The 22872-nt window shown below is 38.1% G+C and overlaps 1 protein-coding gene across 5 annotated transcripts in view; it reads left to right on the forward strand.

The window, feature by feature from the left end:
* ATP8A1 (ATPase phospholipid transporting 8A1) overlaps positions 1 to 18197 on the forward strand; it is a 63564-nt gene extending 45367 nt beyond the window's left edge. For all 5 annotated transcript variants that reach the window (XM_026699793.2, XM_087936763.1, XM_026699795.2 and 2 more), the window contains 9 exons: positions 85 to 207; positions 2266 to 2344; positions 3602 to 3663; positions 5066 to 5122; positions 5286 to 5393; positions 9739 to 9827; positions 10435 to 10527; positions 13039 to 13130; positions 15970 to 18197. In XM_026699793.2, the coding sequence (XP_026555578.1) occupies positions 85 to 207; positions 2266 to 2344; positions 3602 to 3663; positions 5066 to 5122; positions 5286 to 5393; positions 9739 to 9827; positions 10435 to 10527; positions 13039 to 13130; positions 15970 to 16070 (804 nt within the window). In that variant the 3' untranslated portion in view covers positions 16071 to 18197. The remainder of the gene's footprint in view (positions 1 to 84; positions 208 to 2265; positions 2345 to 3601; positions 3664 to 5065; positions 5123 to 5285; positions 5394 to 9738; positions 9828 to 10434; positions 10528 to 13038; positions 13131 to 15969) is intronic.
* The last annotated feature ends 4675 nt before the right edge of the window (positions 18198 to 22872 follow it).

A 22872-nucleotide genomic window follows, 5' to 3' on the forward strand; every position in this document is an offset into this window, starting at 1 on the left:
TTAATTTATTTGACAATGCTAACAGTTTAAATATATTGCATGTTCATTACAAGTTTTTGTTATTGTATTTGATTTGCATATTAGATGTTTACAGCTATGCCTCCATTGACACTTGGAATATTTGAGAGATCCTGCCACAAAGAAAATATGCTAAAATACCCTGAATTATACAAGACATCCCAAAATGCTCTGGATTTCAATTCAAAGGTAGTTGGAAATATTTAGTAATTATTGCATGTACACCTGTTTGATTCTATTTTACAACAATGTGATTAAAATTATTAACATATGAGTTTGATGATAATGGTCCCCTATATCTCAGTAAATTTCCAGTAACAATATAATCCAATCCTGTCTTGTTTTTTGTTTGTTTTTTTGAGCTAGCTAGTTTTTCCAGAGAAAAGCTGTTCATGAATATGCATAAAATTTTCAGAGGAGAATTTAATGCGGTAAAAAGTAGCGGAAAGGACCTTCAGCAAACAAATCAATCAATCATGTGTATGGAAGCGTTTCTTGTGTTTGCTTGTTGGTTGAGATGTTCTTGGGCTCACACGAACAGTGAATTTTTCATACCAAGAGTAAATTAATAATAATAAATAATTTTCAAATTATTTATCCTGGTTCTTTAAAAAGATTTTAAAAGCCAGTATGGACAATAGATGCACAGTGTCCAAATATTGATGTACTAGCTAGAATTTTACGGGTAATTATAATCTGAATCTGAGAATATATATTTTGCCAATTAAATTAAGTATAATTGATTATATACACTAAACAAAGTAAAATCTCAGGCGCTGGATCTTTAGCTGGTGTTGGCCTTTGTTCATGTTGTTATTATATTATTTTTTTGTACATAATTCTCTTCATTAGGTACTGCATAAGTAAACTTAAAACAAATACATATAGAAAGAACACTTAAATATGGACTAGTGTTGGTGATTTTATTAACACCAATTTAATTAGCATCAATTAATTAACAGAATGATTATACAAGTCATGTTTTAAATTAATGTAGCTGATGTTTTATTTTTTATTTTAGTACCACTTTAAAACTAATTAGCTGAGTTTCTTAAAATAAATGCTTCCTACATTTTTTTTCTTTACATTCCTTTTTTTTGTTAAACAAATTAGGGTATAAATAATTGTGCAGGCCTGATAGATTAAAAATAATTTCAGTAATTTACTAACATAGGCTTTCTGCCACAATGTTCTCATTGTCTTTTGTTAATACATATATTTTTGAAAAAGTTCAGTGAATGCAAATTAAGTTATTATATTTCTACAGTGTCCTGTTTAGTTTTGTTTTGCACAGTTATGAATGTGGTCAAATTCCATGAACCACTCAGTTGTAAATGTTTTGATTATATATTTTTATTTTAGAAACTGATCTTGCTTGTATCTTTCATTGTTTTTAATTCTTAACGGGTTTTACAATTTCAAATGGTCTGTAAAGACAGATATTTTTGGTTTGATATGTGGAAGATTTAGAATTTTCATTGCCCTAAATGCATAGATTCATTGCAATCAAAAGGGTCAGGGTTCAGGGGTTATGAAGAGGTTAAAGGATTAATGTGGGACAATGAGTATTCAGCATAAAAATGAAAAAGCGGTCCTAATTTTCTTGCCCCTCACCTCAGCCTTTTCTCAAATAATATTCTTTTGTCAACGACACAGCAAGGAGAGACAAAGGTTAATGAGTAACACAAAAGTTCAAATATGCAAAGTATTGTGGCATAAATTGGATTGTACAACCTTAGCCAGTTAAATAATATTACAAAGATGTTACTGGCAGAGTAGAAAATTTTTTGAGGCAGAGAACATAATTCTGTTGTTCGAACAATTTCAAGCGATTAATATGTTTATCTTTTAGCACAATAACGATTGCGATTTGTAAAAGTATGTCATACGTTACTACAAAACAACTTTCCTTTTATAGAAATAGTAAAAGTTTTTTCTTACTTACTCTTGACTTCACTCTGTCCATATATAAATACATAAAAACGCATAGGCTTCTTATACTCGTTCGATATAATTGTCTTATAATCTTTATTTGTAACAAGTTAATCAGGAAAACTATATAAATAAAAATGCTTCATGTATGTAATTAAACTGCATATATGTGTGTGTGTGTGTTTGTGTGTATGTATAAAATATATATTTATGTTTTTATATATTGTATATTTAATATATAATGTGTATAAAAATTCAAAATTCATAGAGTTACTTTTACCACAATAACTGTCATGAATGTTTGTTTTCGCTTAGGTTTTCTGGATCCATTGTTTAAATGGCCTCTTTCATTCAGTAATTCTGTTTTGGTTTCCGCTAAAAGCCATCCAGTATGGTAAGTCAATATTTAAAAAATAAAAAAGACTGCATTCACACTAGACATGTACATATTTATTTGTTTGTTTAACAAATTCATACAGACACTCATTAGCCAGACGGAATAATCTAAATAATCCACTCAGAGTGATTATATCTGAATATCATCTGGGAAGATTATATTTCCAAAAGCTGACAAACGGAAATCAAATATAAAATTGAATCCATACATTTTCAGCTGGTAGTTGCAAATGTGCATACAATACTCTCCTTCCTTGCTTGAAAGAGGGATGGAAAACTGAGGGGGGAGAAGAAAGGTAGATATTTATTTTTAGCCTGTCCCTGACCTAGCTCAGCCCCAGAAAGTTGTAACACAGATCCAAATGCATAGAACTATTAATGATTGGCAAGCAACCCCTGTATTCCTCTCCGTAATCTCACAATGTGCAGAAATATACTAAATACATTTATAAGCTAAATATGCTGTCACCTTTTATTAGAAGCAAGGTTGCTAAAATGGAATTCAGGTAGTCTTCAACTTAGGACAGTTCGTTTAGGGACTGAAGTTGCAACGGCACTGGGAAAAAGTGACTTATGACCGTTTAACAAACATCTCACTTAGCAAGATAAATGCTGGGTTCTATTTTGGTCGTAATTCAAGGACTACCAGTTAAGACAACTGCTCTTTCTCCTTAACTCCAACTTTAGCTAAGACCCGATTCAAAAAATTTTGATTAAACAGTTGAAGTTTTTAATCTCTTTATAAATTACTTGGGCTGCAGCTTTAATGAATAGGGGCCACTTAAAGAAACATGCCGGCTGGGGAATTCTGGAGTTTGAAAGCCACCCATTCCTAAAGTTGCCAAAGTTGAGAAACCCTGGATTCTTTGTTTTCTCTTAACTCTAGATTTCCTTCTTCAGTTATTTGCCCTATTATACAAAGGTGCAATGTACATAGAACGTAGTTGCTTACATATTAATATAGCTCAGAGGTCTCCAAATTGGGCCACTTTAAGACTTGTGGACTTCACCTCCCAGAATTCTGGGAGTTGAAGTCCACAAGTCTTAAAGTGGCCAAGTTTGGGGACCCCTGATATAGTTGATGGTTTATTCATTTATAGTAGCTGCCCTTTTTTCTTTCTTGAAGTACCACCAGTCTTGAGATATTTATAGGCAAGAGTGGCTTGGCGAGTTGGCAGCCATATGAACCTAACAGAAGCAAACAAATTGCATGCATGATCTCTTAGTTAACGTTGGCAATGTTGTTATTTTATAGATACTGTGTTTGCCAGTGGTAGAACTTCAGACTACTTACTTTTGGGAAATGCTGTATATACAGTAAGTTCTACTCATGTTACTCCAGCTCGGGTCTTAAACCAGAAACAGCAGTTGGTGCCACAGTGACCTCGCTGAGTCCTACTTAAGCAGCTTAAGAGCCCTGGTGAGGCAGTACTTAGAATGCAGTATTGCAGGCTAACTCTGCCCGTTGCCAGGAGTTCGATCCTCAAGGTTGGCTCAACCTTCCATCCTTTTGCATGGACTAGTGTGATAACCCGGGGCGTGGCAGAAAGACAACACAGTCACATAAGTAAGAAAAGTCCCTTTAATACCTCCAACTTTGCCCTCAATGTCCAGGTTACCTTTGGCTGGAGAAAAAACTCCCCAAAACAGTCTTTAAGTGGAGGAAATTCAGTCCGAAAACAAAGTACATACAAACTGTAAATAAAAATCCGCACAAACCACGCTGCAGTAATTAACTGGACAGGGCAGGATAAAGAATTGCAGACTTCAAAAGCCAACAAAACATACACAGTTGGGAAGATGCCAGGAACCCAGATAAGCCTCCACGATACCAGATAATTCACAATTTGCTCTCATCAGTTTGCTGTGTGCAGTTTCCTCTTTTATACACTGTGTTCCCAGCTGCAATTAATGAAGGGAATCAGGGCCCTTTCCTCCCCCGTAAGCCATGCAACTCATGTTACTCCCTTCTCCATCCCTCCCTGTGGGCCCTAGGATGAAGAGGGGGTGGGCCTGGGTCTTCCCCTGAACTTTCTCTCCCTTGCTCTACCTCTCCCCTGCTCTGGCCAGCCGACCTTTGCCTTTCCCCAGTTTCCTCCACAGCCAATGGAGCCACATCCCCACTCCCTGTCAGCTGCTTGGCCTCCCCCTTTAAATCAGATTCTGACAGGGGCATGACAACTAGGTAATATGTGAAACCACATACCCTTGTCCTGTATTGCCCAAGAGGTGGGGGGTGGGGCTATTGCTGTAAACCACTATGAAGTGGTATATAAGTCTAGGTGCTTTTGCTGTTGTTAGCTACGATGAAAGGCCAAATGACTTGGTGTCATATTTATATAACAGCAGTCATCTGTTGATCATCTACTTTCAACTCATTATTTGTTGTAATCATTTTCTTTTTCCATACGTGGAAAAAAGCAAAACCTCTGGGTTTTCTGCCTCAGATGACACACGGACATTCATTGGTGTGTTTTCTGTGTTTACTCAAGCATCATTGGCAAACGTGCACACACACACACAGCGATGCACACTCACTCACAAGCTTCAGAATATAGGTAACTTGGGTGCACTCCCTCCATATCTGACGGAAAATGGAGAAGCAAGATAGCAATTTCTTAAATTGTGTCTATACAGACGTTAGAATGTTAAACATTTCTTTGATTTTGAAATCGCGTACTTCAATCTGAGTTAAACTTTATCCTCTCCTCTTTTTTAGTTTGTGGTCATCACTGTGTGCTTAAAAGCTGGATTGGAGACTTCATATTGGACATTGGTAAGATATATTTAAAATATTGTAATGCAATAAATGATAGCAGTTCATTTCCATTGAGGCAATGCACTGACACTTTTAATTACTATATGTAAGTTACAAAGATACAATCTTTAAAAATATTTTTTACTAATTGAGTTTCTTTCTTTTCTTTTCTTTTTCCCAGTTTAGTCATATAGCTATATGGGGCAGCATTGTGCTCTGGATAGTATTTTTTGGCATCTACTCTTCTTTATGGCCAGTCATTCCTATGGCACCGGATATGTCAGGGGAGGTAATATTTCTTTTAATTAACATACAATTTTGAAAATATGCGTTAACAGTTTTTCTTTCAAGCAGGAGATGATTTAAAACTTGTTAGTATTCTTTTCAACAGTTTAGGAATTCTCCTGGATAAGGTTGTTTTTGACATGCTAGCATTAAAAAAAAATTCAGAAAAGTATTTAATCAGAAACCTGAAGATTCATCTTTAGGGAATGATGATAAAAATATTTTAGAATGTTCAAATAAGAAAATGGTAAGAAAAGAAACCAAGAGCAAGTAACGGTAAGGATAGCTGGCCAGAATAGGGTGAAAAAACATAGTGGGATGGTGAAATCCAGTCCCACCTTAGCTATGAAAGCCACCTGGGTGACCTTGGGCCAGTCACTTGTCTCAGCCCAACCAACCTCACAGGCTTGTTGTTGTGGGAGGAAAACAGGAGGACGAAGCATGACCCACGCTTGCCCTCCTGAGTGACTTTTAATGTTACGAAGGCAGGATAAAAATCTTAAGGCACAAACAAGAGAAGCCAGTTTGGCAAAAGGGCCAAAGCCACTGACCCAAATAAGGGATCTTGGAGTCTTAGTGGACAACCAGCTAAATAGTAGCCAGCCGTGTGCAGCAGCAGCCAAAAAAGCCAATGCAATCCTAAATTGCATTAAACAGGGATACAATCAAGATCAAGGGAGGAACTAATACCACTCTATAAAGCCTTAGTAAGACCACACCTAGAGTACTGCATCCAGTTTTGGTCACCACATTATAAAAAAGATGTTGAGACTCTAGAAAGAGTGCAGAGAAGAGCAACCAGGATGATGAGGGGACTGGAGGCTGAAACATGCGATGAACGGTTGCAGGAACTGGGAATGGCTCATCTAGGGAAGAGAAGGACAGGAGCACAGTGTTCCCAATATTTGAGGGGCTGCCACAGAGAGGAGGAGGGGTCAAGCTATTCTCCAAGGCACCCGAAGGCCAGACAAGGAACAATAGAAGGAAACTGAAGAAGGAGAGATTCAACCTGGAAATAAGGAGAAATTTCCTGACAGTGAAAGCAATCAACCGATGGAACAAAAGTTGCCTTCAGAAGTTGTGGGAGCTTCATCACTGGGAGTTTTCAAGAAGACCTGGACTGCCATCTGTCAGAAATGGTGTAGGGTCTTCCGCTTGGGCAGGGGGTTGGACTAGATGACCTACAAGGTCCCTTCCAACTCTGATTTTTTGTTACCTGTTAAATGCTTCTTGAGTGTTTCTGAAAAAATCGGTTTTCAACCTATGATAAATTCAGAGGGACCCTTTCCGCCATTAACATCCAACAGGTTCTAACGACCTTCGGCTCAACTGAGGCCGACCCACCGGCAATTGGTATTTCTCCGTCATGTTTGGGGTGGCAGGGCAGGGAACCCAGGCTATTCTTTCAGCAAGGTTGCGTTTGATTTCCCAAGGCCGAAAGGGGGCCGGGGCCAGAAGACTTGGCAGCGGCCGGCCGATGAATTTGTAAATCGCGAAAAGGCAGACGGAGTCCAACCCCAGAACAGACTGTCCCTGTTAGCGGCCATTGTCTCTCCTGGATCCATTTGCTATATTCCCAGCTGACCCGTCTATGGGCAAGGAGGTGTAAAAAGTTAGAGACAAAAATGGTTCTGAGCTGAGCCCAGAGGGAGCTTTCACCCCACCACCTCCCACCCACCCACAAACAGAAAGGAAGGGAATACCTCCGTGGGATTGTGGGTTTCTCTCTCTTCAACCAAAGCGCATACAAAGAAGCTTTCTGTCTTTAAATGTGAATGTCAGCTTTACATCTTTTAGGTTTTGGATTAACTCTGCAAAGGGGATGCGGGGGACAAAAATCTGACAGGCTTTCAAATATGATGCAGAAAAAACGTTTGGGGTTTTGTTTTTTTGTTTTTCCTTCCCCCTTCAATTCAGGTTGCTCATTTGTGAAGCCAAAGGCTGGACTGAGTGAATGTGGGCACCCGTTGTTCCTTCGTTCATCGTTAGCATCACAATGCTCCGAATTAACATCCTGAGACCTACATTATCAATTCTGCTGTTTTCACCAAGCAACTTTTAATACAAGGGGGCTTAGACAAGGGATAGCTCTTTGGTGTTTCCCTAACTTTAAAAAGTCATTAAGAACCATTTAAAAGAAAGAAAGGAAGGAAGGAAGAAAGAAAGGAATTCTCTTTAAATCCCCTCTAACCCAGCTATTTTTTTGCCTTTATGTTTAATTCAGAAATCAAGTCGTATTTATCATTTTGGCTTGGCTTGCTACACGTCAGCTCGGCCTTTCTTCTTCAGCACTTACGCAACACCCTTAGAAAAGTAATCGTCCTCTTTTCTTTCACCTGTTATGGATCTAATTCTATGAGCCTCCTTCGCTTCTCTGTGCACGATAATACTCAGATTAAATTACAGGGAATAGCTTCCATTCCACCTGTAAAGCCACTGTGTCACCGGTCTTTTTTTAAAAAATTACAATTTACATCTGGGCAAAATAATTTACCCTGTTGTTACTGGATGGAGGGCGAAGGTGCTAACGGCCAGCCGACATTCAGTTGGGTTTAAATGCATTCTCCGAGCACAAACTGTACCACTGCTACGCAAGAGGGGCCACTGATTTCACTCCCCTGCCTCATCGTTCCCTGATCCATAGGAAAAAGGGTCCCTTGTCTTGTCTGGAGTGATTTTGGGGGGCCCCAAGCTGGAGCTCCAGGGGATTAGCAGACCTCCCACTTATTCAGTAGAAGAGTTTAAAAGCTCCCGCATGGAAATGATCTGTTCCCATGATTTTGAACAGATACAATGCCAAAAAAACCTCACTTCCAAATCTGTTCGTTTTGAGTATAATTGGTGTGTACTTCGTACCACACGATCACACTGGGGCCTGAAATTTGCACTGGCCATATGTACATCTGGAGCTAATAAGAAACACAAGGGTGTGTTAATTAGCCCTGGGCTTTTAAATTGCTCAAAATATCTTGAAAATTTCATTTATAAACCTCCACTTTTAGTGAAGGGCTTAATTGTGTTTTCAAATATTATAGTGCTTTCAGGCAATCCGTCTGCTTCTCTGGAGAGTGAATAAAGGATTATGAGAGGTAAATGAAAAACTCTCTAGTTCACCAGCAACTATTTTACAGATTTTACTCAGCATATTTTCTCCTACTGCCCAACATTTTTCAAAGCAGTGGTATCCAACAATAAAAGGATGTAATGATTATTGTTTTCCCCCCAAAAGCATTTAATTGTTATTTTAGTTTCTAAAACAGCTCACTGGCCATTGATTCTATTAAAAATGGCAATCCTGAAGAAAATAACAATTCAGACAGTGAAACAATCTATTGCACCAGATGCTCACAGAGATTTTCTATTGAGTTTTAAAGGCCAGGAGCCATGTAAAATTTTTCAGGAGAAAGAAATATCTCCCAAAGTAGGCAAGTCTTCTTTTAGCTAAAACCTAAATAAAGCCCTTCTGTGTTGCCTCTGCTTCTGGGACAATCACGCCCCACCAGCCAATGGTCTTCCTCTCCAGGCAGTCCTCCCAGTCACAGACAGACTCTCCTGCAGCTAGGAAGAGTTACTTCACTTCTGAATCCCTGGAGAAAATAAAATACATTTTTATGGCTGGGAGCTCATTCTTTAACGTGGGGTCCTTGCTGCATTCTGGGTATGCACCAGGTAACATCTTCTGTGCCAGAAGAGAAAGGGGGGTTGCAGAATGGAAGAGGAGGAAGGCTGTGGGGTCCCTGGGGCTCTCTGAGATTGGTTGTTTTCTTTGCAGACGTTTCATGACCCAGTTAGGTAACTTCATCAATGCCAGAAGAGAGTGGGGTTTGCAGAGAAGAGGAGGACTGGGGGGGCTTGGTGCGGTCTGAGCTTGGTGGTTTTCTTGCTGATGTTTCATGACCCAACTAGGTAACACCATCAGTGGTAGAAAGGAGTGGGATTGGCTCTGTGTGTGTGTGTGTGTGTGTGTGTGTGTACACCACTTCCTTTTGGCACAGATGATGCTACCTAGGTGGGTTATGAAATGTCTGCAAGAAAACCACCAAGTTCAGAAAACACCAAGGACCCCATGCTTGTCCTCCCCCTTCTGCTCCTCCTCCTCCTCTCCACAAACCCTCACCCTTCCTAGCACTGAATATGTTCCCTAGTTGGGTAATGAAATGTCTGCAAGAAAACAACCAAGTTCACAGAGCACCAAGGACCCCACAGTTCAACCCTGAGCTACAAATATTCCCTTCTGTTGGTACTAATTTTTTTCTACGTAGGTGATTAAGCTTTCCACAGATACTTTATTCACCCTCATTGCAAATGTTTCATTGCATGTGTTGTTGTTTTTTATAATCTATATATAGGCGGTGATGTTGTTCAGCTCTGGAGTCTTCTGGATGGGTTTATTTAGTATTCCACTGACAGCACTGATATTTGATGTAGTATATAAAGTGTAAGTATGATCTAATTAATATATGGTCTACCAAATAATTAATCTGTCCATTTGTTAATTACCTAAAATTACAGTGCAGGCTTCACAGCTACTCAGGACAAAATCCCATTAGTTCAACAGGACGTATTCCTAAGTAAGTGCATTTAATGATGCAGTATAATTATTGGCGTATCTTCCTAATTAAATACAAGCCCAATTAGATTTACACATGTATAGAGAATTGATTCCTTAGTCTTCTAAATTATGACCTACTTTTGCAGATTGTTCTTCTAGTTGAGATTACTCTTCAGAGGAGAACATATATATCATATGTCACAGTTTTGTTATATGAAAGTATAAAATATTAAAAGCTGTATGACTACAATGCTTCTTTGGAAAATATTCCTCCCTAGTTCCCTAATGGTTAATCTCAAAAATGAATGAATAATCTGAGTTCTCTGTGGGCTCTGCTGGTGTAATTTATATTCTTTCTTAGATTAGATAATGTTATTGTGGGACTGAATTTAACGTTACTGGGTTACATTTAATTTTATACTGATATTTGCAGACAGATAAAGGACTTAGAATTTTAAAACGAATTAACTTTTTTTTAATTATTCTTTTATAGAGTGAAGAGGGCGGCATTTAAGACCTTAGTAGATGAAGTTCAGGAGTTGGAAGCAAAATCACAAGATCCAGGAGCAATTCTGCATGGGAAAAGGTAGAATATGACTATCAGTAATTTCCCCAGCCTTGAATATTAGCATTCTGTTTATGTGTTTGGTCTGATTTGACCTCATCGCTTGGAGTCTAAAACCAAAGTCATAAAGGTTCTTGGATCAATATTGCTCATAAAATGAACCAAATATTGCCGTAGTTAAGCATTCTCTTCCAATTTAATTCAATATCCACTTTAACTAACGATGCAACTAATTCAGCATGCTAAGAGCAACTTGGATTAGCTTGTAGCCTGCCTGTCCTTATTGCATCTAGCCAGTTAAGGGCCCTTATTTCTACTAATAGGTAATTATGATATGTATATGTCAGTGGGCCTGGAGGGGAAGTGGTTGAATCCCTAATGAGAAGAGAAGGAGCTGTTGGAAACAAGGGACTTCAAAAGGCTGCACACAGGATGCATTGTGTGCCTGAAGATTAGCTTCAACTTGGGAGTAGCCCTTTACCCCCCAAATTTATTTTTTTTTGTAAAACTTATCAAGTCTTTCTTTCCTCATACTGTTATTTCTTCCCTACCATTATTTCCATGTAGTGTTCTCCCTTTTCTCTTGGCTTCCTCTCCCCAAGTAATTACAGTAACAACAGCGTAGTCACAGAGTAACTATGATATAATGTATTATGATAATAACATAGTTACAGAGTAACTATAATATCTAAGGAGCTACAGAGCACTTAACAGTAATTACTTCATAAGCATATAATTCAAATTTATGTTACCTGTGTGATAGTTTATAATTAAATAAAATCATTTTAATATCTTTAACTCTCCTCCTAACCTTTTACAAGATGATGGTAGACTACAAACTACACTACAAACGCAGTATAGGTATAGTAAAATACCTTGCAGCAGTTAAGGGGTTTCACCTGTGTTTATTTTTATTCTTTTTATTTTTTACAACTTTCAATAGAATAGAATAAGAATAGAACAGAACAGAACAGAATAGAATAGAATAGTAGAAAACAGAACAGAACAGAATAGAATAGAATAATGGAATGAAGAATGGAATGGAATGGAATAGAATAGAATAGAATAGAATTCTTTTATTGGCCAAGTGTGATTGGACACACAAGGAATTTGTCTTGGTGCAAATGCTCTCAGTATATTTAACAGAAAAGATACATTTGTCAAGAGCCAAGAATCCTAAGGTATATGGAATGATGTAAAAGAGGGAAGAAATTGGGAAGGCCTAGAACGAAACTATTGTTAAAGGGTGGAAGAATCTTGAAGCCATGCTGGATATGCAGAATAACAAAGTTGGAAGGGACCTTGGAGGTGTTCTAGTCCAGCCCCCTGCTCAAGCAAGGGGCCCCTACACCACTCTGGACAAAGGGCTGTCCAGTCTCTTCTTCAAAACCACCAGTAATAGAGCACCCACAATTTCTGGAAGCGAGCCATTCCACTGGTTAATTGTTCTCTCTCTCGGGAAAATTCTCCTTAATTCTAGGTTGGATCCCTCTTTAATGGTCTTCCACCCGTTGCTTCTTGTCCTGCTTTCAGGTGCTTCAGAGCGAAAATCAATGCACTCTTTTTCAAGGCAGCCCCTCAAATATTGGAAGATGCTATCATGTGACACACACACACCCCAGTCCTTCTCTTTGTTAGATTAGACAGTCCCAGCTGCTGCAACCGCTCATCGTATGCTTTAGCCTCCAGCATTCCCCCCACCCCCATCATGTAATTTGTTTCATTCCTATTAAGTCCAGCAATTTTCAAAGAGACTTGCTCGCTCAATGAAGTTTGACTTCCCTTTCTCCATTTTGAGTTGCTTGCATCCTCCCCCTGCCCCCATTCCCAAGCTTCATCCAGAGAATTCAGGAATCCATCCCTGCGGATTTGATAATAACATGGAGTTTGGTGCAAAAGATGTGAAGGGGATGTATCGGCACCAAAGATCCAAAATTACTTCTCCCCCTAGTTTCTTCCTGGATGACCTCCAAGACAGCAGTCTGACCATCATTAGTTGCAGGCCTTGCTGATTAAGTCCTAACATTCACATGTTTAAGATAACACTAATAAGCTCGATTTATTCCGTTAAATCATCGACCAGAAATGTATTTACATCCTAGTATAAACATACTAAAAGCTTGCTTTTGGTGCCTTAAATTTTGAGGCTAAAATTGAGTTGTAGACCACTGATTTAAAGCATAAAGTAAACAAAAATAATAACCATTTTTCCAGTTACAATACTTACTAAGAGCCTGATCGTTGTGAAATACAGAACTACCGTAGTAACATGAATCTAATGACTTTGACAGTAGGAGCTGAACAAACTTCTCTTGAAGTAACGTGGCCAATAAATAATTCCATTTGCAGCCCCTGGGTAGCTGTATGTAGCTAATGTAATATATGTCACACATTAATGTTGAACGTGTGATTGCCGCCATTGTTCATTTCCACTCTTCTGTTCAATATTTGTTATTGCAGTCTGGATTTCTGGCCTAACCCTGCCCAAATTCTAGTGCATTTCATAAATTTTGTCTCTTTTTTTTCCCCTAGCTTAACTGAAAAAGCTCAGCTATTGAAAAACGTCTTTAAGAAAAACCACGTCAACTTATACCGCTCTGAATCTTTGCAACAAAATTTGCTTCGTAAGTATTTGAGGTGTGCTAGAAAGCAACACAAAGTTGAAGGTCAGAAATAATAGCAGAGTCTCCTTATCAGAAATTTGCTGACATGTCAATTAGCTCACATATTATTCTAAAGTTTCGTCTGCCTGCTGCCCGGTAACTGATTTTCAGCTGCGTTGAAGGTTTAGAAAGGGGGGCGGCGGGGAGCAAACGGCAAATATTTCAAACAAATAAGCAAATGAAATTTTCAAAAATTCGATTTTTAAAGAAAATTAATTTCCCAATCTATGATTATAACATTAAGGGATTAATTACATAAAAGAGAATAAAGGGTAAATAAAAAAATTAAAAAAAAAATGAGATGTGCCTTGCCTTCAACAAAAGAAACTCTTGTGAAATCTTTCACTTCTTCTCACCTTCACCTGTCTCACATGGATTCAGAGCATCTCTTTGGAATATTTTCCTGCCAGAGGTGAGGTCGTCCCCCATACTCCTGGTGTTCCAAATCTGGTCCTGGGAGTGGCTGATGGGGTAGAGAGTAGATTCCCTATCCCATGTCGCTGGCCCTATTGGATTTTGATTTCCTATTTCTCTCATTTTAAAATTCACTTTTTTTTACTCCTTATTATTCTGTAAGCCATCCAGAATCACCGTGACAGTGAAATGACCCACATATAAATTTAATCAATTAATAAGTAAAATATCTTGACCTTCATGAGCAGTTTGAGTGCTCTGGTGATAGCCTAGAGAACTCAGTTTGGACTAGATCAGATCTAAAGTGGGTCAAATGTCCTGGCACTTTAATTCCTTCTTGGAATTTGATATTTAAAAGGATCAAAACTTGAATCAGACTTGTTTTAATCGTGTCACATCAACGATAAATGTTCTTTGGAGTACTGTTTGGAAACTTTGTACTAATGGCTTGCCAAATCTGCTACCCTTTCCTTCCTTTTTCTGTGTGAGTCCCTAAGGTTAGCCTGAACAAAATGTTTCTTGGGGCAGGTAGTCCTCAACTTACAATCACAATTGAACCCAACATTTCCGTCGCAAAAGCAAGACAGTTATTAAGTGAGTTTTGCCCCATCTTACAACTTCTCAGAGCCGTGGTGGCGCAGTGATTAGAATGCAGTACTGCAGGCTAATTCTACCGACTGCTGATTGCCAGCAATTTGGCAGTTTGAGTCTCACCAGGCTCAGGATTGACGCAGCCTTCCATCCTTCCGAGGTCAGTAAAATAAGGACCCCAAATTGCGGGCGGGGCAAGAGGCTGACGCTGTAAACCGCTTAGAGAGGGATGGAAAGCACTGTGAAAGCAGTATATCACTCTAAAGGCTATTGCTACAGTAGTTCCTTCTTTCCTTCCTTCCTTCCTTCCCAGTGGTTAGAATGCAGCATTGCAGGCTAACTCTGCCCACAACCAGCAGTTCGATCCTGACCAGCTCAAGGTTGACTCAGCTTTCCATCCTGCCGAGCTTGATAAAACAAGGACCCAGATTGTTGGGGGCAAGATGGGGACTCTTTAAACCCGCTCAGAGAGGGCTGTAAAAGCACTGTGAAGCAGGATATAAGTCCAAGCGCTATTGCTATTTTTTTTGCCATAATTGTTAAGCGAGTCGGTCGTTGAGTTAGCCACACAGGTGCTAAGTGAATCTGGCTTCCCCGTTGACTTTGCTTTTCATAAGAGGGGATCATATGACCCTGGGACCCTGCAGTGGTCATAAATGTGAGCCAGTTGCCAAATGTCTGGATTTTGATCCCACGACCGTGAGGATGCTGCAACAGTCATAAGTAGTCACAAATCACGTTTTTTTTTTTTCCCCAGTGCCTGTCAACTCATAAAATATTTCTATGGTCTTTATAGAGTTGCCAACAGAAAGGGAGGGGAAAGCAGTGCAGCAGCTTGGAAACTGAAAGTGCATTCCATACATAGTTTTTCAAAGACAGTAACTAGGTCACTGAAGTTTCTTTTTTTTTATAAAAGTTTTTTATTTTTATTTTTTGCACATCTCTTCACATGAGCAACATGGTTCCAAATTATAACATTTATGCATAATCATAATTACATTTCCATCTATCTTGTTTAAGATCACCTCAAGTCAATATCCATTCCACTAATCTTTAGATAAATTTCAATTTCATATTTCAATTCATTAGTTCAATATCAATATCATTTCATCCACACATATATTTTCAATTCTTTATCCCCTATTATTTTCAGCTTACCACCTATTTTATTTTACATTATACATCATTATTCTTAGCTTTCTTTAGACTGATATATAATATACAATCGAAAAAGAGTAAAAATCAAATGAAACTAATCTATTTAGGATCCACATGGTATATTCCCCCCCAAATCTACATTAGATGTTATATTTATTCCAAAGATGTTCATATAACCATTTCATATTTTTCTTTTCTTTTTCCCCCTCTTTATTTCCTGGCAGAAACTGAAGCTTCTGCCGGGCAAATATCTAACTGGATTGATGTCTCTGGGCTATGGATGTGTCCCATTGGAGAATATGAATTAGGATACACCCAGGGGGTGGGGGAGAACCAGGGTCAAGGGTGACAAGCAATTCTATGCCTCAGAGTCAGCTACACCCAGGCAGTGCCAGACATGTTAACTCCCAATAAATCCTTTGGAAGTTTTGGAAGTTTGGCCCGAGACTCATGATTTAAAATGGTGGTAACTGTCGGAATCCTGACAGCTAGGCGAAATGCACGGTCACTGTATGAACCGTTGCAGGTCGAGGACTGCCTGTTCTTTTGTTTCCGCAATGCTTTCAAAACGCTTCAAGAGGGTTAGAGAGCGATCCCCACTTGTTTCTGGTGTCAACCCAACTCTCTTCACTTCCAGATGGATACGCTTTCTCGCAAGATGAAAATGGAATCGTTTCGCAGTCGGAGGTAATACGAGCCTATGACACAACGAAACAGAGAAGCACCGATGAATGGTGAAGGACCAAAGTCACCAGAGTTCCAGTATTTGCCATATCCAGTCAAATTAATGCATATTTCCTGCGTCTGCCAACATGGTTGAGTAACAAGATTAGGGGCCGTTGTAGGTTGTTCACTCATGTTTCTTGAAGTTCGCGTGTATTGAGTAGACATAAGCACTGTGCAACTATACTCCATAAAACACCATCCCACAAAATTTTCAAAAGGGGCTTAGATTTTTGTAAACAGATGCCGAGAATTAACCTGCAGCCTTTTCAAACAGCTAATTTACAGTAAAGATGAGTACTGTTCCTGTGTGTAGACAGAGAGAGAGAGAGAGAAATATTCAATATTGTGAACAACCAGGTTGCTCAGCATGTACTATAGATTGAGAAGCAGAGCCTTTGCCAAGGTGTTATACATGGTGAAATTAAATATAATGAGCCTTTGATTTCCACAAGTGCTAAAGAACCATTTTAATTACCTTAATTCATGTGACAGAAGAAAGACCGCAAAAGCAAGATACTAAGAAGGAATTGGGTTTAAATGAGCTCGTTTTGCCAAAGAAATTCCACATGTCTCCTCCTAGTCCTCATTTGTAGAACCTTAAGCGATTAGCGATAGTTGTCTGGCATCAGAAATTGCATGTTTGATACTCTGTACTTGAAAAGTTTTACAATAATACGAAAACTGGTAGGGTTTGGTTTTTGATGAGTTTGATTTCAGATCTGTGGTTCCTTTTCACCTTTGGCCTTACAGAAGCCTTTCTTTTTGCGTCCATGCTCTTTTTCACAGAAGGTGTACATTCAGCACAGCATTCATTTTTTCCTCTTGTCAGGAGTGTGTGTGTGTGTGTGTCTTTGAGACTTGTTTAACCTGCTTAAGAGTCCCGGTGTGGTAACATTTGTGTGCAAGATTCAGGTGTTCCTTTGCCAGCCTCCCCGTTGCATATCATCGAGAATTTTCTTTCATTTCTAAAAGAAAAGCAATGGTAGCTTGTTGGGATTGGCAAAGAGACAGAGATGGTGCCTTAACTAAGTTTCCTGTTTCCCAAGCAGGCAAGAACACTGTCAGCCAAGAAAAAGCCAGCTGGATTAGTGACTGTTCAGATGTAATTCAAGACCATGGTGCATTGCAACTATGGTTACAGATGTATTATAGGCCCTATAAAGAAAAGCCAATGCAGAATTTTGTAATATTTACAGTAGTCAGAAAGTGATTGTCTTTAGTGGATTGGGGTGGAGGTGCACTTGAAAATACAGATTTTATTTACAGAGCATTTTATATATAAAATAATTTACCTTGTTGGTCACGATAATCTGGAAAAAGAAATCAATATTATCAGTTTACTACTATATTATACATTCAGTTTGCACTATCAAAACAGTTTATTTGGGGTATTTAATAGGTTCTGTTTTACATCCCCAAATTTGATTCAAATTAAAGTATGCAGAAGTTTGAGGATTTAAACTTGTTTAAATGTTTAAATAAAAAGATTTTATTTAAAAACTTGTTTAAATAAAAAGATTTTCTAGCTAGTAATGTAAACTTTCCCTTCTCATTAACTGAAATGTTTTGAGTAAATGTTTTTAAATCTTGTCATTTTGTAAAATCAGAATGAGAAAGCCTATTAAATTGCAGTCATTTTTCCACTCTGCGTGTTAATAGCCATTTCAGTTTATCTATAATATATTTGATATAGACAGTTCCATGTCTAATTTCTGTGACATGTGCAGAAAAGTTATGATAAATTCAGTATTTCTGGGTCACATTTCTATTCTTAAGTCCATTTTTAAAAACTACTGTGTAATAGAAACACTGTTTATTAAATATTGCAAAGATTTATGAAATATATATATGATTTAAGTATACAGTCTTTTATACTTACTTCATAATTGCGCTCATAGTATAAAGTACTCTTTCTCTGGCTAAGCAGAAAATAAACCAATAATCATTAAAGCCTGTTACTAAAAAGGACTTTCAATCTTACAGCCTGAAATTGCCTTCAGGAAAGTTATTTCTGGCATGGATGATTAATACATCAATGAGAGACAAATAAATTGACCTGCAGTGCACACATACACCCACACATTCACATTATCAAATATACACAAAATTAAAAGCATCTTTTTTTAAAAAAAAAAAAAACCCAAACCCTGAATTATTGTTTTACATTGATTAATTGTGGCTTGTCCACCACAAAAGATTCCTGAAGCAAATTATTTAATTAAATACTGTAGCATGCTTACAGTACAGTTTTTAGCCGTGTGTATTAGGCTCAAAAAAATAAATAAAATCAGATAATAATCGAGCAACGATTGAATAGCTTCCCATTGGTTGCTTACAGTCTGATGCAGTGGTGTTCAGCGTCTTAAGACTTTGTGGACCCCAGCCTTGGGGAATTCTGGGAGTTGGAAGTCTACAAGTCTTCAGAGTTTCCAAGCTTAGACCCCTGGTAGTAATGCAAGCTCTTGTGGACTCTGACAGAGGGAATATTTAGATCAGCCTGCAGTGGCAACATATACATAATACGATATATCAATTGATTTGACCACTCCATTCCCAACAGCATGAAAGGACCGTCTTGCATGCAACTGACTAGAGTAATGATCTGCATGCAAAGATGTGCTTCTCCAGCCGTCTTCTCATCTCCTTGGGTGAATCCCGATGAAGTCATAAATCTCATGTATTCAGGAAACAAAATCTTCCCAACTGCCCAGCCCTTACCAAAATGGTAGACCACATCCACTGCCACTGATTACATATCTTTTTTTTTCTTTTCTTCTTTTAAACATGCCGTGCTCTTCCAAGATCCCAGGCTTCGGGTTGTTGTTTTTCCCATGTTCTCCCATTTCCTAACTGCCTAGGAAAACTTTTTCACACGTGCGATGTGATATTGGCTTAGCAGAAACTTATGTTTCAAGGGTGCGCTTTATAAAGTGAATAAGGGGATTATTTGTCTGTCCTGTGCTGTCTTTAAGGGTATAGATTGGATTTAAAGACAAATGACATTTTTCCAGATTTCTAAGAAGCTAAAACCCACGTAAACTAGAATTGTTGGAACAAATCAGGATGTACAAAGCATATCTAATTTGCAAGCCTGTACTTTTCATTTGAAAGAAAAGCTTTCAAAGTGATTCATTACACTGTAATGTAGAAATATATATTATAAGATAATGTATATTTAGGGATGTTGGTTGATGTGCATATTTTATTCAGCTACGGCTTTGTTTTGTTTTTTTGCATTTTCCATTTTTGACATTTTGTTCAAAGTGATAAAAATTTTTACACTTTTCTTTGTTGCCTAAATTAAGGAAATTGTACATTATGTGTATATTATGTATTGTGGAATATTTATGTTAAGGTTTAAAAGAAATCATCATTGAAAGTATCTGGTACCATTCAGAAATCAAAAGAATGTCTGCAACTGTATATTATTTTTAATTAAATGATTGTAATAATGTGGTACTATTTAACCAGAAAAATCAACCAATTGGATATACTTTGTGAAGCCATAAGTAGTCCTGTTTTCTTAGGTTTAGACTTACAAAAATAAATTTTAATAAAGTATATAATAGTTGTATAACAATAGAGGACAAGTTTCAAAAAACATAATACAATCTCAAATGGGAAGACATCTTGGTTTAAAATCAGTTAATGTTAACTTGCTTACTTGCTTGACAATTGGACCGTAGGATCTATTTTTCCCCCTACTGAGTTTCTATGTTGTGGGAAAGCAATTGTTTCAATTAAGTTTTAGTAATCTGTCTGCATGTCACAGTGTGAATCTGAACTGATGCATGCTTGTGCTGTAAAACTCATTATTTCTTTGTTAGCCGAAAAAGGCATCGAAGTTTATATGTTTGGTAAGCAAAAGTGAAGTGTTGGTAAACAGCTAGATTGCCGACTTCATTTTGTTAACCTAGAATGTCAACTCAAAAGCAACTGCATGGTGAAATTATTCTAAAATAGACCCATGAAACTGGTTGAATTAGTTCGATGAATTACGGTGAAAATAGAAAGTGATGTATCTACTCGCTTTTTCAGTTGTTTCAACAAAGATTTGCAGCCATTTAAAAGTTTGTAATTGCAAAAACCGTGGCCCAGATGCCCAGAAGCTAAAACAAAAAAACAAAAAAAATCATGTTTCAGTGTTGTTGTTTTACCTGTTCTACAATTTAAAGCCATAATGCATTAACTTCGTTCTCTGCTGCGATTTTCATGAAGTGTTGATTAAAAAAAAATAGGGACTACATATATATATATATATAAAACACTTAGGACTGCAATCGAGGTAAGCTAGGATTTTTCCACTCTCTTTAAATCATTACTGCTGAAACTCCTGTGGAAATTGTGATGCTGCATGAATGGAGAGAAATTTTTTGACTCCGTGTTTATGGTAGTTTTCTCAGGTTTTGTTTTAAATGGATGTTAAATGCACTGTTTTATAATGTTATTAAATTTTAATAATATATTCACTTCTATGCAGTGTTACATGTCATTGGCATTTGGTGAATGTGCATGTTCTGAACTGCAAATTTTAATTGTTTTGTCTTCTAATTGTTAAAAAAAGTAAAATAAACCTTGCCATTAAATCCACTCTGATGTTTACAGTATCTGCATCTTGAATATATAACAGTGTCTTTGGAATTTATTTCCATGGTGTAGCCAACAGATCTGAAACATGACATGCATTCCAATACATCATGAAAGCTTATCAGACGGTGACATGTATATCCATTTTTAATTAAAATATGTCTCTGTAAACTTGTAAGGCTAGTTGGTTTGCATGATTCAAATCATTATATAGCAGCAATGATAAATAAGCACATTTTGTACTGCTAAATTGGCCATTAATAATTTCCTTCTAAACTATGCTTTTCGTGCTCTTTTCTGTCAATAGGAGGATGGTGCTTATCAGAACATATTAAGGAGCTATGTTATAAGAACATACCGTATTAAGGAACAATTGACCTCAGAGAGTCAGGTGGGCGTGGCTAGGTATGGGCGTGGCCAGGTCAACGTCACTTATTTGGGGGCACCTGTGGTGGCCAAGTGATAAGGCAGAACTTCTCTGAGACCCTCCCTCCCTCTCATAATCTTCCTTCCTTTTTACTTTTCCTTCTTTCTTCTCCCTTCCCCTTTTTCCTTCCTTGCTTTCTTCCCTTCTTTGTCTTTCCACTTCCTCCTTTCCTGTCCCTTCTTGGATGCTGGTCCTTTGCTCTTTCCAGGCCGGGGCCCCTGAGCCTTGAGTTTGACACCCCTGCTGTAGGAGAAAGTCAAGAATGAGTAAACTTAAAATCCGTCCTAGAGAAACTAAAAAGATTCGTTGGTTCCGGCGTGAGACAGGACAGAAATACAATTCCATCTAACAATAAATCAACAAAATGAAAGCAACCATGGAAGAATTGTAATTATTATTTTTAATGCTGAGTGCCAGCTTTGGAAGCCATATTCCACGCTGCCACATAGCCCGAGAAAGTGGGAGGGGGCTGATTTCAATTAAATAGCTCTAAGTAGACAAAATTTAAAAAAATTGTTAGTTCAAGGTCATTAAGTATGGCGCAGGATGAAATAAGGGTCTTAACTTTTGGACGGATCGTGATTGGGCCATGTGATGTGATGATGGCCAAGCGGGGGATGGATTTGTAGTTTGGGAAATCGTGGGAAGCCCGAAAAACTTTTAGATTTGGGATTCCACAGATGTGCCAGGTGCTATTCTGATAAAGGTACTTTTGAGATATGGTTGTCTCGGAGTTACTGACTGGAATGGAGGTTTGCTGGAACTCTGACACTGAGCCACACAAAGGAACAACCACCGCAGGGCGTCTCAATCTAGGAAGGGATGCCAATAGCACACAAGTTACAAAATCTGGCCACCGTTATCACCTGCTGCTTGAGCAGGAGTTGTGAGTCCAAGGTGAGGTAAAGGTAAAGGTTCCCCTCGCACATAATACACGCTACTCATTTCCGGCTCTAGGGGGCAGTGCTCATCTCTGTTACAAAGCCAAAGAGCCAGCACTGTCCGGAGACGTCTCCGTGGTCATTTGGCCGGCATGACTAAATGCCGAAGGCGCACAGAATGCTGTTACCTTCCCCACCAAACTGGTCCCTATTTTTCTACTTGCATTTTTTACATACTTTCGAACTGCTAGGTTGGCAGAAGCTGGGACAAGGAACGGGAGCTCACTCCATGATGCAGCGCTGAAGATTCGAACTGCCAACCTTTCTGATCGACAAGCTCAGCATCTTAATCCACTGAGCCACCACGTTCATGCAAAATGCAAAATACTGCACTGCAAAACAGTCCATCTTCAGATGGGAGACTTCAATTTGAAAATACAAACATACAGAAATGATGGCTTTGGCAATGATTAATAATTTGTTCAACAAACCACATTTAAACCAGGGCCTGGTGTAAGAGTGTGTAGGCTGGAAGGAATAAATACCAAACATCCACTATGCATTTTCGATAATAATTTCATTGCTGGGTTTAAGTGTCCAGGTCCATTTATTAAATCTGAATCTGCATTGCGTTTCATTTCCCAGCCTGCTCCCACTGTATTTTTAATATAAAAATAAAACCAAGAAATTGTTACTTTATTTTTGTCATCTTTATGCATGGACTTTAATCCTAGGCATTTATTAAGAATCCCCAATAAAGATAAGACATTAGATATAGAATTGCAATCTAATTAGTAGAAAAAGGAACATTTGTTTTAAGGGAGGGTTGTTTCCATATTAATACTTAAAAGTCAATCATAAATACTGCCATTCTACACAGATGACATTAATCTTTTAATGCAAAATAAGCAACAGCATA

The sequence above is a fragment of the Pseudonaja textilis genome, chromosome 6, assembly GCF_049901715.1.
Source record: "Pseudonaja textilis isolate UNSWEBS1 chromosome 6, rPseTex1.2, whole genome shotgun sequence".
NCBI lineage: Eukaryota > Metazoa > Chordata > Lepidosauria > Squamata > Elapidae > Pseudonaja > Pseudonaja textilis.